This window comes from Typopeltis vanoorti, chromosome 8 (assembly GCF_054136105.1).
Source record: "Typopeltis vanoorti isolate ZY-2024b chromosome 8, IOZ_Tvanoo_1.0, whole genome shotgun sequence".
Lineage (NCBI taxonomy): Eukaryota > Metazoa > Arthropoda > Arachnida > Uropygi > Thelyphonidae > Typopeltis > Typopeltis vanoorti.
In genome coordinates, this window is record NC_143556.1 from 30,681,978 (window position 1) to 30,699,209 (window position 17,232).

Below are 17,232 nucleotides of genomic sequence, written 5' to 3' on the forward strand. Positions count from 1 at the left end.
CTCCAAATCCTACATGCTGAGAGGACATAAGTCATCACTTATTATGAGTGCGATGTGGATGGGGAAGTCGAGACTAAGCAGATATATGTGGTAAGTGGTTATAAAGATGATTGGGCAGGCATGGAGGGGAAATCACAAATAACACATGGCTTGGATAGGAGTGGTTATAGACCTAAAAATGAACTGCCGTGTTTGTTTACAAATGCCAGAAGTATCAGAAATAACGGGGATGAAATGGTTTCAGTGATTGAGTTTATTTGTCTCAAAATCATTGGAATAAGTGAAATGTGATGAAGATGATATTCTAACAGGAACAGAAATGTAAGGATACTGTATTTTTCACGAGGATAGAATGGACAAAAAGGAAGGGGAGTGCTGCTGATGATAGCAGGGGAATTAATTCCACATAAGGTAGACATGAAAGAGAGAAATAGTAGCAATGGCTATGAGGCAGTGTGGTGTAATGTGGAGATTGAGAGGAAGAAATATTTAGTTGGATATTGCTGCTATAGGCCTGGGTGGTGATGAAGCATATAAACAACTTGGATTAGTGAACAAAGGAAGGGTAATTATTATGGGTGATTTTAATTATAGTGGTATAGATTGGAATGAAGAGATAGTATTTAGGCTTAATTGTGAGAATTGGCAGAATTTGCTTGAGTTCTTGAGAAATAACCATCTCAGGCAGCACATAAAGAAGGGCATGTGAAGAATAAGAGTTTTAGATCCTATCATTTTATCAGTGGATGTAATTGTGAAAGAGGTTTCATACTTTTCTCCAGTTGGTGAAAGTGATCATGAAGTGGTCACCTGTGTTGTGGCTAGTCATGTGCAGACTTTTGTGAGGAAAGATATATGTGGAATTATAAGGCTAGTGATTATGACAAGCTTAGGAGACAGCTTGGAGCTATAAAATGGAACGAAGAGTTGAGTTGTAAGGAAATAAATGCTACATTGGAACTGACAAAGAAATACATAACAGCATCAATGTGTTAATGTATTCCAAAGGCCGAAAGGCTGAATAAGGTATGTATAAAATGGATGAATGTGGAGCTTAAGCATGAAATCTGGAAAAATAAGGTACTTTGTAGGAAGTAGGAGATGAATAATGGTAACAGTGAGTTACATGAAGAGTACAAAGAACAAGCTAGGAGAGTGACTCAGTAAGGAAAACAAAAGTAGAGTATGAGCAGAAATTGGCAAATCAGGCCACAAAAAACCATAGGGAGTTTTTTAGATATGCGGCAAGTAGAAGGAAGAATGAGATCATGGTAAGATGATGTTAATGGATGAAAGTGGTTGAATGGTAACTGCTGTGGAAGACATTGTTGAGGTATTCAGTGCTCAATTTATAAGGGTGTTTCATACTGATCAGGGTGGAGTTGTGAAGAACTTAAGTGTAGAGAACATAGAACAGGATGGCTTAATTGTGAGTGAGCAGGAGATATTTGAGGAAATAAATAACCTTGATGTCAATAAGGCTATAGGATTTGATGACATAACATATCACCACGTATCTTAAGGGAATATTTCAGAGAATTCGCAGTAGCATTAGCATGCCTGTTTAATAAAAGTCTTGCAACATCTGAGGTTCCAAGGGAGTAGAAGCAGGGTAAAATTATTCCCCTGCATAAAGGTGGTGATAAGCTGTAGTTACAAATTATAGGCCAGTCTGTATATTTGGAGTTGTGAAGGCACTGGAGAGATTGGTGGGAGGTAGGATACAGAAATGGCTTTATAATAGCTGTATTCTCTGTGATTATCAGCATGGGTTTGTTAAGGGGAGATCATGTTTCACTTATGTACTATAACAAGGTGACAAATGTGTTTTAATAAGGAATTACTGTGAGCAGATATATGAATTCAAAATTATAATAACGAAATAACTCACTTACAATATTATTTATTAGTATAATTTTCTCCTGTGTATCGCAGGCATCTTCAGTTTACGTCTATCTCCCATAAAGGAGATAGACGTAAACCACCGGATCTGTTTAAGTTACGAGAGAGTGAAGTAAAGTTTTATATGTTTCTTTATAAAGCCATTCCATGAAGAACCAACTTTTGTGAAGGACTCCTGTCTTGTTCTAGTGAACTCCATGTCTAGTGATGATGGCATGTTCTGCAAGTCCAGACTGTTCAGGTTCAAGGTATTGAATATAAGACTGGTGTTCATCTAGCTGAATAGAGGCAGATCTTCCTGTTTGTCCAAAATAAAATAATCCATATGAGCAAGGAAGATCTCTTTTTAGAGATTTTCCAGATCTCTTAATTCTTCGCCAACTAGATAGTAACCTACATTTCTCAGTCTATAGAAAGAAGACTCATATAGGCCATTATATCCATGCCAAATATCATCACCGTCCCAGTCAAAAGGGAGGAACTAATAAAACACTGGTTCATTGAGCCCACTCCTTTTGTTCTTCAGACGATCTGTTACAAAAAGAACTGCAATCAGTGGTGTACCCAAAGGGGGGAGGACAAGGAGCTCGAGCACCCCCCAAAGAAAAAGGAAAAAAAAAAACTAAAAAATTTTCCAAAAATCTTTTCCCAATTAATAAAATTCATTTTTTTATTTATGTTGTGTCGTGTCTTCTATTTCTACTTATAAATTAGAGATCATTGCAGATGTTCAGTCATAGGTTGTATGCGATGCATAGTGTGTATTCTCAAATCGTCTACTCAACTCATCCCCCCCCCCAAGATTAAATCCTGAGTGCCCTACTGACTGCAATATATTATTTTCTCCTTTTTTATCTAATGGATATAAGAATTCCTTCATCAAACAAGCTTTGAGTACGTTTAATATATCTTCCTGTTCAAATACAGAATAAATAACGCCCATTCCTATCCTTATGTGCAAGGCATTAGTGAATGTATAGCAAAAGTTTTAAAACCACTGAATATTTTTGTTACCTTTTGACCTTTCAGAAAAATATCCACCTTTCTCACTTCTTCAAAGGACAAGCTTAAACATCTTAGTTATCCAGGTGTCTACCAGATTCCTTGCTCATGTGGATTATCTTATTTTGGACAAACAGGAAGATCTGCATCTATTTGGCTAGAAGAACACCACTCTTATATTCAATACCTTGAACCTGAACAGTCTGGACTTGCAGAATATGCCATCATCACTAGACATAGAATTCATTGGAACAAGACGAGTCCTTCACAAGAGTCAGTTCCTCATGAAACTGCTTTATAAAGAAACATGTGAAACTTTACTTCACTCTCCTAACTTGAACAGATCTGATGGTTTACATCTATCCCCTTTATGGAAGATAGTACTTTATAAATCAGCTAATCTTTCCTAACTTGTTATTGTGTATATATATATATATATTTTTTTTTTTTTTTAATTTAAATTTTTATTTTTTTTAGTTAGGAAATTGATTGACCTTTTTAGTTATCTTACATTAGCTACTTAGGTGGTACTTTTGGAATAGTCAGTTATTGTTTAATTAGCTTTATATAAATGTACTGAAGATGCCTGCAATACACAGCCAAAAATTATACTAATAAATAATATTTTATGTGAGTTATTCCTTTATTATAATTTTGAATTCATAAGGTAACAAATACCTTAGATAGGGGTGATTCATATCCAGTGGTGTACTTGGATTTTGCAAACGCTTTAGATAGACTGCCACACAATAAGCTGTTAAATAAATTGAAACAGATAGGATTGGATAACAGACTTCTGAGTTAGATCAGTGACTGGCTCTCTTGTGGTGTGTTGCAGGAGTCAATTTTGAGACCATTGTTGTTCAATTTGTAAGTTAATGATATTGGGATGGGTTTAACTAGTGATATGCAGCTGTTTGCAGATGATGCAAAACTGGGGAGAGCAATGCAGAGTCAAGCAGATGTTATGGCCTTACAAGCTTGAATAGATTGCATGAATGGGCAAGTAATTGGAAGTATCAGTTCAATGTTGTGAAGTATAAGGTTTTGAGATTTGGTAAGCAATGATGGGATGCAAAGTATACACTTGATGGGGAAACTTTAAAGGAAGTAGAGGAGGTGAGAGAACTAAGAGTGATGGTGGACAAGGACCTGAAATTCAGGGGCCACATTGCACAAGTTGTTAAGACATCATATCGGATAATGCAATGATGCAGAGGACCCTGATATGTAATCCATATGAGGCCTTGATCAGGCCTCATATGGATTACTGTGCACAGATTTTGTCACTGGATTTTCATGTTGATGAGGATATATGTTGGAAAGGGTCCAGAGAAGATTCACAAAGGTCAGTGGTCTTTGGAATGTGAAGTACAAGGAAATATATTGTTCAAGGATATATTGTACAAGGAAATATATTGTACAAGGATATGCCAGCCTGGCTGGCCGAGTGGTTAGCGTATCTGTTCCCCAGCCAAAAGGCTGGGGGTTCGAATCCTGCCATGGGCATGGATGTTTGTGATTGTCTGTGGAAATACTAGTGGTGGTGGTCGGCGATAGATAGCATTGGTGTAGTTGTGGTCAGTTGGTGGATTGTGAGTGGTGGAGACAGAGTCGTAGAGTGGATGCCCTCCCTCGATGAGTCTTTGGACTCTCTGGAGTTGACAAATGATAATAATAATAATAATAATAATAATATTGAGAGAATGCAAATTGCAGAGCCTCGTGAATAGGAGGAAGGGGGGGAGATATGATTGAGACATATATGGTAGTCAGGAGGTGTTATCGGGTTAAATGGAAGAGGGGGGGTTAAATAAGAGGCCATTTCTGGAAACCGTGTAAGGAGGGCGTGATAAGAGGAGTGAGGAGCAGGTTCTTTGCATGGAGAGTGGTTGAAGTGGAATGTATTACTTGAGTGTGTTGTGAAATGTAGATACATTGAATGAGTTTAAATCACAGTTGGATGAGCATTGGGTGCAATAATGTGTACCTCCCATGACGAGTCTCTGATTCCATGGAGGTCAGATGTTAATAATAATAATAATAATAATCAGTCTAGCTTTCCCATGGTCTCGCTTTCCTTCCTTCAATCCTTTACTCCATCATTAAATTCTCTTGACTCCATTGCTCCCATCATGGCCATCCCTGTATCACCATCTTGCCTTCCTTCGTTTATTTCCTCACATCAGTTCTGGCATCTTAGAGTCCTACCATCTAGTTTTTGTTTCCCTGACTGGCTACTGACTCTCCTCCTCTCATCAACATATCCAGCTTTATACCACTGCAATCACTCAAATGCAGACCATATGCAGCAAATTGCACTTCTCCCTATCTTCAAATTTATCCCATACATCCACAAACTTAAGTCCCCCTCTCTTCCTGCACATTCTAACTATCATCTATTTGTGATTTTTGCTCTTCTCCTCCCTTCTCTATACTATTATGCTTTTCAACATACAATTCACCCTGTTGTATTCCTCCATTTCATTGTCTAATTAAAAATAAATTTCAATTGAATTGGAGCTTTAATGTTCTCTGGATGTTTAAATGACTAAATGAACATAATCTACATAACCAGATGCAGAGGTGATTTGCAATTTGGCTTTATGACCCTGATATACTAAAATAAGTGGTGTGAGAATCCCAGAGCATTCAGCAAATCCTTGCCAATGAATAGAAATACAGCAGTACCATTTTGATGACATATGTTAGGTACTTTTAAAAAAAAAGTAAAAAAGAATTTTTTAAAATTATATCCAAACTACAACTTTCATACATATTAGAAAATTAGAATTTTTTCTCCACCCAAAAGAGACCAGCTATACCTCCCCCCTCTATTGTCTAGGTATCTACAAGATTCATGCAGCTGAAAACTATCTTTTATGGCTGGCCATTCAGGGCATTCTTCCCCCAAAAATTAACATTAGAAACATAATTTTAATAAACAAAGTACATCAGGATTACTACACTACATCCTGAAGACATTTCTCAAGTAAAGTGACAAAATCATCTTATAACACATCAACGGATTCAAGAGCCAGAGACCATTCATGAAATTATTATTATTATTATTATCAACACCCGACCTCCATGGAGTCAGAGACTCATCGTGGAAGGTACTCACTGTTGCATACAATGCTCATTCGACCACATCTTAAACTGATTCAATGTGTCCACATCCACACACACTCAGGCAATGCATTCCACTCATCAACTGCCCTCCATGCAAAGAACCTGCTTTTCACTGCTTTGCTCACACCCTCCTTATACAGAGAAATCATCCAGCACTGATAAACATTCCCAATCTGAACAAATATGATTGCTAGACGCTGTCAAAAAATTTGACAGATTCTTGCTATTCTTCTTCAGAAGCATCTGATGAAACCAAAAATCAAAACCAATCGAATACTAGTCTTTTTTTGCAATAAGGCGATCCTAGAATATATTATGCTATATTGTCTTATACATTAGTGTCAATTTGATGATGTCTGTCTAACCTGTGTGAAATAATAGATTTAATTAAAACAGTTTATCATAATCCTACCAGTATTATTATTATCTTCCATCAAATCGTCATAGTTACACTCAAAAAGACTTTTCAATCAAAGGCAAGTTAGACTGTTTGATACTGTAGTAGTAGTAGTAGGATTTTCACTATGCAAAACAGACAAATTTGCAAGAGAACACATGAATTGATGAACATGGTTAATCCTATCTCTATAGCAGACTATAGAGATAGGATTAACAGCCAAAGCAGGTTGTTTGGTCAAGTGGATGTTGCTTCCACTCTTGAACCAATAGGACCTTAAGTCTGAATCCCACTGCAGTCATGGATGGATTATGAATGTCTTTAGATGGGTTATGAATTTCATCACCTTGTGTGAAACCATTACCCTGCTTATTTGGATAGGTGAAGTGACTCAAAACATTCCATTTGATCTCTCTAGGGTTTCCAAATTATCTAACCTTTAGCTCACTTACAGTATTTATTATACTAGTGCAGTGGTTCTTAACGGGTGTTCAGAACTTGTGTTCCCCGAAACACTTGTGTTCCGTGAACTGTTACAAGTGTTCTGCTGGTGAAAGATGTCACATGACACAGTTCTAAGTGTAATTGGCTACTCTGATCCTAAAAACTGAAGACTGCTATGCACATTGACTTCTTAACCAATAGAATATCGTTTATAGGTCAATGGTAGGCTCCATTAAAGGATTTGTTACCCTAAAACAAATAAATCCAAATATTATATCTACGCACTATTTTTTGCACAGAGAATCCCTAGTTTCAAAAACATTATTGGCAGTATTAAAACCTGTAGCAGGCCAAGTTGTAAATATGGTAAATTACATCAAGCCAAGACATTTAAAAACACGCCTTTTTAAAAAACTTTGCATATCTCTGGAAGCCAAGTAGGAATCTTTGCTTTTGTACACTGAAATAAGATGATTATCCAGGGATAAAGTGCTATTCTGAATTTTAGAACTTAATAATGAATTATTGGCGTTTCTTAAAATGAAGGTACAGATGCTTTTGTAAAATGTCTTCAAAATGATATTTGGTGTGCTAAAATGGCATATTTAGCTGATCTTTTTAATTACTTAAATAGTGTTAATACAAGTATCCAAGGGAAAAATGAAAATATTTTGCCATCCACTGACAAATTGTCAGCTTTTCAGAAAAAACATATCTCTTTGGAAAAACCACATATCAGAAAAAAAAATAGTGTAGATATGTTTCCTTCGCTCCATAATAAAAATGTCAAGGGAATTATTTCCATTATAACAGAACATTTAACCCGGCACTAGTGAGGTGGGAAAATGTAACAAAAGTGGTAAGGTGGGGCCCCACAGACCCACCCAAATAACAATAATGTAGTGTATTATAGAAACCCATATCTTTTTAATCAATATTAGATTACACATTGTTTAAGTGTCCTGTAATTTTACAGAATAAAAATGCAGAATCCACAAAATTAAACATCTTTATTTTTCAACAAAAATATACTCTTCCTAGCTTATATAATGAACAAACTAAATAAATTCAGTATTTTTTTAGGCACTTTGGTATTGGTTTACAAAAGGAACATATACATTATAAGAAGCTAATACAATAATAAACATTTAGTCTTGAGATTCCAATGATATCACTAACTAAAAATTTTCATTTTCTGTAATTGCACAGTCGGGGTACCTTGGAATTATGTGATCGAGACTCTGCACACTAAACTTGCTTGTGCGCAACAGCCTGTCATCTATGGCATCGAGTAGCGGGTTACGGGAGGGGAGGCTATACTGAGGCATGACTCACTGCCATGCGTTGTTAAAAAGTTATAGTCAATTTAAAATCTTTGGGGTCTGTAACACCCCACCTTACTAATACTAGGTTAACAATATTGGAAGAAAAGATTTCAAGTTACTCTCCTTCCTTAAATACATACAATTATGACTGGATTCAAAATCCATTTGGCACAGTTAATACATCGAGTTGTGAATTTTCATTACAAGAAGACCAATTAGTTACCTTGTCAACAGATCGTACTCTAAAAATAAAATTCTCTGAAATAACTCTTGAGGAATTTTGGATTTTTGTCCAAGCCAAATACCCAGCTCTCTCCACAAGGGCACTGAAAATTTTGTTACAGTTTTCAACATCATATTTGATGTTGAAAACTTGGTTTCTCATTATTAACCAATATAAAAACTAAAAAGTGTGAAAGTCTTACTAATATAGACAAAGAGATGAGGGTAGCTTTTTCATAAATCAGACCTGATATTGCTGAAATCTGCAAAAGCCAACAAGCTCAAATATTGCATTAAAATAAGTTCCATTTTTATAAAAGGCAGTCCATGCATATTTTTATTGTTAGTTTTAAGACACTAATGCTTTTGGTGTCAAAATTTTTCTTATAATCAAAAGTGTTCCATGACTTTGAAAAGGTTAAGAACCCCTGTACTAATGCACAATAGGTTTACAAGCTTTTGTAGATGAGATTCACATTAAAAGAAAAAAAAAAAATCTAAAATTAGTTTTATCAAAAGCCAAGTTACTTGGACTCATAATAATACAAACCATTGGATCTAATATATAAATTAGAAAAAGGGTTTGATGATGATGATAACAAAAAAAGTACATATATATCAGTACTGTGTGTCGTGTGTGTGTGTGTATGAGTGAGTGAGTGAGCGAGCAGAGAAAGATTGGAATTGTATTGAGATGGTAAGATTTTCACTTTTTGACAGGATCTTATAAATCTGCCTAAGCAACTTAATGAGCTAGAAGACCAATTTAATCAGCATAAGTCAGAAATTGTAAGTAATTTAGCATCTAAAGCGAAAGCACAGGCAGCAAAAGAAGCAGCTCGAGCAGTTTTATCTAAAGTAGAGTCGGAAGCAATTAGTTCTTACCATCGAAGAGATAAAGTGGTGTATGAATTCAATCGAGTGATGGACCAAAGGCAACGAAGTTCACCAATTGAGATTGCAGCAGGAAGCAAAAAAGTAAGTAAACTGTATATTTTATTCTTATTGCTTAAGCAGCATATGCTAATATAAAAATTATTAATTAATCCTTAGATTTCTCATTCTGAGAGGCACTAGCTGCAAGTGCCTCCTTTTTCATTTCACTGGTGGTGTTGCAAGTGTCCTTTAGGTAAGTATTTTCTTTTAGTAAATATTGGTATTATTTTTGGTTAAATCATGCTTACTTTAGGCTGCAAAGTTGAGCATGGGTGTTTGTGAAATTTAATACAGAATATCATTTAGAAAATATTTTTTCATGGCATCGATGCTTACAAGGAAAATGGTGTTCACAGCTTCCTTGTTCAGTGAATTTAGCATGAGGGATTTTGTGCAATGTAGTGTATGTTTTATGTATTTATTGCCAAGAGTGAATGGGTTGTGGTACAAAAGCAAGAGTGGAGAGAGAGAGTCTCTCATAAATATTTTATGTGCAAGTGCATGAAATGTGAGTCATGTGGAAAGTAGGAAAATGAAGTGAAAAATATTAAAGATGTAAGGAAAGATAGTGAAAGTGTTCTGGAGAATGTGGAAGTAGTGTGTAAAATGTGAACGGGAGCATGAAAGAAGTGGCTGAAAGTAATGTGAATGATGAAGTGACAGTATGCAGTGAAACAGATGGGAGAATAATTTGCTATCATGATGGGAGAATAATTTCTCCCATCATGATAGCAGATGGGAGAAATAAGGTAATTTCTCCTTTCTGGAGATTCGATGATAGGAAGCTTATTTAATGAGAAAGTGATGAAAGCATGCTTGCAAGGTGTGAAGATCAAGGATGTTGGTGAAGCTGATAGTTTGCAAAAGGAAGAAGTGAATGCTGTAATTGTTTTGGTATGAACAAATGATTTGAAAGGGGAGAAATATGCAATGAGAGAGGATATGAAAGAGTTGTTGAAAGAAGCAAAAATTAAAAGTAAGGAATAAATATTGTGTTTTCTGATTCAGTGTGATAGGACATATTTGAAAAGAAGGGCTATGATTGCTAATGAGTGAATGAAAAGATTCGGCAGGAGGAATGGTGTGAGTTTATAGATGTATTGAGTGAATTTGCAGAAGGGAGAAGTGAAAAAGAGTTGATGGTTTTGGAAGGAACAAATGATTTGAAAGGGAAGAAATATGCTTTTGGGAGAGGATATGAAAGAGTGGTTGAAAGAAGTAAATATTGTAAATACTGCCACCTCAACATGATAGAACATAGTTGAGAAGAAGGGTCACGGTTACTAATGAGTGAATGAGAAGATTGTGCAGGAGGAATGGTGTGTAGTTTATAAATGAATGGAGAGAATTTAATGGACAAAAGGATGTACTGCTAGCCTGGTTGGCCAAGGTCGTTTTTTGTGATATTTTTAAATGTTGTTACATCTTTTGTAAAAGTAAGTTCCAGTCATGAAAACTTACTTCACAGAAATGGTTTATTTGTTTTGGTAGAATTAATTCACTATATTAGATTATAAGCGATTGAGACAGTACAGCACAGTACTGTGCATGTAAGCACTTTGAGATGTCATAACGGATTGACTTAAGAGAATTTGACTGTGTATTAATGACCACCATCGTAAGTGCAATCAAAATTATACACTGTTGGCCATATGAAAAAAAAAAATATATTGCCGTTTGATTCCATAAACAAAAAGGGAGAATGAATTAGGCAGGTGGACTTAAAAAAATGAACAGCTCCACAGGTTTTATTGCAGATTCCTATTTTATTTATTGAATACTGCAGTTAAGCATCAATGTAATTCACTGTTAGATATAGTCTACTGGGCAGTAATTGAACAAGTTGAAGTAATTGGGCAGGAAAACTAAAATTGAAAAGGTTGAGTATAAGAGGGAGAAACTTATGCAGTGAATGTATATTTGTTTATCCCCGAGTAAAGAAGAGGACACAATTTGGAGCAAAGTGGATAACAAACAATATTAAACAGGAACTGCATGTGAAAAAGAGACTATGGAAGAGATATAAGGAGACAGGTGAAGAGAAGATGCATGAAGAATATAAGAGACAGGCCAGGAGAGTGACTAGTATGGTAAGGAAAGCGAAACTGGAATATGAGAGGAGATTGACCCTAAGATCCAAAGAAAATCCTAGAGAATTTTTTAGCTATGTCGCCAGTAGGAGGAGAAATGACTGTGGAAGAATGACATTGTGGGATAAAAATGGGAATAGAGTGACTGATGCAGAGGACATAGTGAAGTTGTTCAATGAGCACTTCATTGGAGTATTTTATCCTGGAGAAGAAGGTTTTAATACTAGAAGGGTAGGGCAGGTTCAAGGTTTAGAGAGTGCAAGAGGCAAGTATGTTCCACATACTGAGTACTCTGGATGTTAGTAAAGCAGTGGGAATGGATGGTATTTTATTTCACCACGAGTTTTGAGAGAATGTGCTAGGAACTGACAGTGCCTTTGACCTGTCTTTTCAATGAAAGTCTGGCTGTGGGAAAGGTGCCCTTGAAATGGAAGTAAGGTAAGATAGTGCCATTGCATAAGGGCGGTAGCAGATTGCCTATAATTAGAATTGTCTAATTATAGGCAAGTTTGTGTGTCATCAGTAGTTAGTAAGCTCTTGGAGAAAGTAGTGAGGGACCATTTACAGCATTGGGCAGATGAGGGTAATGTTATCTATGACAGTCAACATGGATTTGTCAAGGGGTGCTCTTGTTTTAGCAATATGCTAGCCTTTTATGATAAAGGTACAAGAGCATTAGATGAGGAAAGGGCATCTACTGCCATTTTCCTAGACTCAACAAAGCATTTGATAGGGTGCCACATTATACGCTGATATTCAAGTTGCAGCACATGGATCTGGATGTCAGATTGGTCAACTGGATTCAGGATTGGCTGTCCGATAGGTATCAGAGAGTTATGTATGGTGGAGCAGTATCAAAGAGGCAGAAGGTTACAAGTGGTGTTCCACAGGGCTCAGTGCTGGGACCTATATTGTTTAACCTTTATATCAATGACATTGTCCATGGATTTATAGGGGATATTCAGTTGTTTCTGGATGATACGAAGCTGGGAATGCTTATTAGTAATAGTGCATATGTGGTACCCCTGAGAGGATTTGAATAAGCTAGACAGATGGGCAAATGAATGGGGGGGGGGTCAGTTTAATGCAGAAAAATGTAAGGTCTTGAGGTTTGGGACACATCGATGGGACGCTGCATCAGTGGCACACTCCACTGAGCACTCAAGATTTAATCTTGGGAGGGGAGGGGGAAACAGTTCAGTAGACGATTTGAGAATACACACTAAGCATTGCATACGAGATAGACTGAGCATCTGCAGTGATTGCCAATACATGATACCCGTGATCTCCTCTGGTCTGGCTCGTGCAAATGAAGTAGCTCCCGAGCACTACTTCGTTCGCCTTGCGTTCACAGTGGCCAGGTTTCCCGAGCGCTATAGGGTATTCCCACCTTATGAAACTGCTAATTCATAAGTAGCATAGAAATAAAAGACATGACACAACATAAATCTTAAAAAAATAAAATAAAATTTTAATTAGGAAAAGATATTTGGAAATTTTTCTAGTGTTTTTTTTTTTTCATTTTCTTTAGGAGGGTGCCAGGGCCCCTTGGCCCCCTACCTAGGTGTGCCAATGTGCTGCATACTGTATGGGAGGAGTTAAACTGGAGGAAGTAGGGGAGACAAAAGATCTGGGGTTGATGAATGATAGAGAACTGAAATTTAGGGGACATATTGCAAAGGTAGTGAAGGTAACACAGAGGATTGCTGCAATAAAGAGGACACTGACCTGCAGAGATAAAACGGTTATCATTCCGTTGTATAAGACTCTGATCAGACCACACTTAGACTATTGTTCTCAGTTCTGGTCCCCAGGATTTGAAGGGAATAAATTAACTTTGGAAAGGGTACAAAGGCAGATAACAAAGATGGTGTCAGGACTGTACCATGTTAGTTATGAGGATCGGCTGAGAGAGTGTGGACTGCAGAGCTTGGTGGATAGAAGAAGGAGAGGTGATATGATAGAGACTTTTAAACTGTTGAGAGGTGGTTAAAGGGTTGACACTGGGGAGTTCCTATGCTTGGTTGAACAGCGGGAAGGAGTCATGACAAAGGGCCATCCTTGGAAGTTATGAAAGGAAACTGTGAGAAAGAGGGTGAAGAGTGGTTTCTTTGCATGGATGGTTTTTGAATGATGAAATGCATTGCCTGATGGAGTGGTGAGATTGAGAACAGTCAATGAGTTTAAGGAGTGGTGATTGACTTTGTGTTTCCTAGGGGGGGACCTCCCTCGATGAGTCTTTTGACTCCATGGAGGCATGAATAATAATAATAATAATAATTATAATAATAAATTGCAGAATAGAGTGGATAAAAATTGGCATAGGACTACTGAAATTAGTGACATGCATATCAGTTCTAAAACTCGTACAAGAACTAAAGGGAATCTGCAATTTTTGTATACTAATGCAAGAAAGCATTCAAAATAAGAGGAAAGAATTTTTGGCATTAGTCAGTGCAATCTCACCAAAAGTTGTAGGCATTAGTGAAACTTGGCTGTCAGCAGAAGATGTGGTTACTGGAATTGATGGATACAGTATTTTCAGGGAGGATAGAGAAGATAGAACGGGAGGGAGTACTGTTGATGATAGCAGATGAGTTGCAGTCAATATTTGGTTCCGTTGGACACTATTTCACACCAGACCGCCTCAAATGAACTATCATGGACAGACATGTGAATGATAGTTCATTTGAGGCGGCCTGGTGTGAAATAGTGACCAACACAACCAAATATATAGTTGGTTGCTGCTATAGGCCACGAGGTACAGGAGGTACATATTGAATGCATGAATCAGCAAATTAGTGCAATGAGTACAGGATTAGTGATTAATATGGGGGATTTTAATTATGGTGATATCAATTGGAAGGAGGAAATATCACCTTTATGTCTGGCCTATATAGACTACAAAAAAGCATTTGATTCAGTTAAAACATGCAACACTAAAAGCACTTGAAACCTAGGGAACTGAGAAACCATATATTGAAACACTAAAACATATTTACAATAATGCCACTTCTGTAATTAAATTATATAAAAACAGTGAAAAGTTCCCAATACAAAAACACATGCGGCAAGGCGACACCATATCTCCCAAATTATTTACAGCTGCACTAGACGAAATCTTTCTTCTTCTTATTGTGCTATCTTCTATCGAAGGTCAGCGACCATCTTGGCGAACAAACTGCGATCTTGTGTTAATCTGAGCAGTTGTGCACTGCTCTTTCCTGTCCACGTCTTGATGTTGTCAAACCATGATATTCTTTTTCTTCCTCTAGTTCCTTTGCCATCAATTCTTCCTACCAAAATAGTTTGTAGAAGTTGGTATTTGCTTTCTCATGATGTGTCCAAGATATGATGTTTTTCGTTTCTTGATTATTTGTACAAGATGTTTAGCTTTGCACCCCCCCCCCCCCCCACCCCCCCCCCCCCCCACCCCCCCCCCCCCCCACCCCCCCCCCCCCCCACCCCCCCCCCCCCCCACCCCCCCCCCCCCCCACCCCCCCCCCCCCCCACCCCCCCCCCCCCCCACCCCCCCCCCCCCCCACCCCCCCCCCCCCCCACCCCCCCCCCCCCCCACCCCCCCCCCCCCCCACCCCCCCCCCCCCCCACCCCCCCCCCCCCCCACCCCCCCCCCCCCCCACCCCCCCCCCCCCCCACCCCCCCCCCCCCCCACCCCCCCCCCCCCCCACCCCCCCCCCCCCCCACCCCCCCCCCCCCCCACCCCCCCCCCCCCCCACCCCCCCCCCCCCCCACCCCCCCCCCCCCCCACCCCCCCCCCCCCCCACCCCCCCCCCCCCCCACCCCCCCCCCCCCCCACCCCCCCCCCCCCCCACCCCCCCCCCCCCCCACCCCCCCCCCCCCCCACCCCCCCCCCCCCCCACCCCCCCCCCCCCCCACCATTAGTGCATCTGAAAAAGAAAAATTATATATTTGTAATGTAATCACTTTTGATTACATTACAAATAAAAATCGAAAATAATATTGCAGTCGTAATATATGTAACATGCAGTGAAACATTTTTACAAATTTATATAACAGAAAACTTACCTTAAGTTTAACATATTTAAAATAATACCTTCTGCTTGCTGTCATACTAGCATACTGCACAAATAATGTACATTAATGTACAACGAACATGCTCAAACTCGCATACCATACGAGGAAATGAGGGTATTGAGCGAGAGCGTCCGATGCAAATCGTTAGTTTGCTTAAAGTATTTGACGAACATTGAAAGATACATTTGGCTTTTTATTTCTTTTTTATTGTGCAAGTTATTAATTTTAATTTTTCACCAATTTGCCACCCTTTCCAATTGTTCACCTGAGGCAAGTGCCTCGTTTGCCTCACCCTTGTCCCGGCTGTGCTTCATATATAGATTTTGATTTGACTAGATTTATTTCTATTTATTCTATTCACTCAGCCACACGGCTGGTGGGGGTAGCTATATGCTAATATATTTGGGAAATGATTATGAGCAAGGTGGTTTCCCATTGCAGTCCTTGCCGTGCTATATCCTGTGACTGTAGCCTGTGTGTTCACGGGGCCGGTTTGTCTACTTGTGGGATGAAAAACTGCAGATAAATTGGTGGAAAAAAAATTTTGCTGTTCACCCCCCAAGATCGTTAAGCTCCTCATGTCGTCGTCGATCGGAATCGAACCTAGGACACTCCTTCCCCAGGCATATGGTTGCAAGAAGGTAAGGACTGGGCATCAGGTCAGAAGCACTTGTCAGTTCTCTGCATTTCCCAAAAGGCTGTGGAGGTCTCCTCCTAGTTATCCAGCCTTCACCCTTAAGCATTCGATTAACACAATTATATACACCTGGTCGTCAACTTATGAACTATGTGACTTACGACCGTTGCACTTACGATCACAAAAAAAATTAATTAATGAATAAATTAATAATAAATCAGGCAGCTGCGCGTACAATAACTATTGGATACGATAGTTATCGTACGATAACCCACATACGATAACCATCTCTCACATACACTCAGTCGCTTTCAAGCATCTGTTGCATGTGGTGTATTAATTAAAATTCTACTGAAATACTACCCATAAAATGTCTAGTAAAAGGAAAATGCTTTCATCTACAGATACACTAGCTATGAAGTCAAGGAAAACTATTGATTTAGAGTTTAAAATGAAAGTTATCCAGAAGCACGAAGGTGGAAAGAAAGTGAATACGATGGCATGTGACTTGAAGTTATCACATTCCACGGTATCGACAATACTTAAGGACAAAGGAAGAATCCGGGAAGCTGTAAAAGATTCCACACCTATGAAGTCTACAATTTTAACCAAACAACGACAGCAACCCATCCATGAAATGGAGAAATTGTTGTTTATGTGGATAGAAGATTTAATACAGAAAAATTCACCCATGAGCCTTTGCACAGTGCAAACGAAGGCTAGAAGTCTGTTTCAGAGTTTAAAATCATGTGCCACAGACGATTATGCAGAAGATTTTCAGGCTAGTACTGGATGGTTTAAGCGTTTTAAAAAAAGATTTACTTTGCATAATGTACGTGTCACAGGAGAAGCAGGAAGTGCAGATGAAGATGAAGCCAAAAATTTGTTAATAGTTTCAACTCTTTAATCAAAGAAGAAGGTTATCTACCTAAACAAATATTTAACGTAGATGAAACCGGCTTGCAATGGAAATGCATGCCTAATCGTACGTACATACACCAAGAAGCAAACAGGATGCCAGGATTCAAAGCTTTTAAGGATCGGTTGACTTTGTTGCTTGTTGGGAATGTCACGGGTTTTAAGCTGAAG

General features: G+C 38.5%; 1 protein-coding gene across 1 annotated transcript in view; it reads left to right on the forward strand.

The window, feature by feature from the left end:
• Nucleotides 1-17,232, forward strand: part of LOC150103900 (uncharacterized) — a 132,480-nt gene that overhangs the window by 18,032 nt on the left and 97,216 nt on the right. The window contains exon 2 of the mRNA XM_090397091.1: nucleotides 9,145-9,402. Coding sequence (XP_090253217.1) covers nucleotides 9,145-9,402 — 258 coding nt within the window. The remainder of the gene's footprint in view (nucleotides 1-9,144; nucleotides 9,403-17,232) is intronic.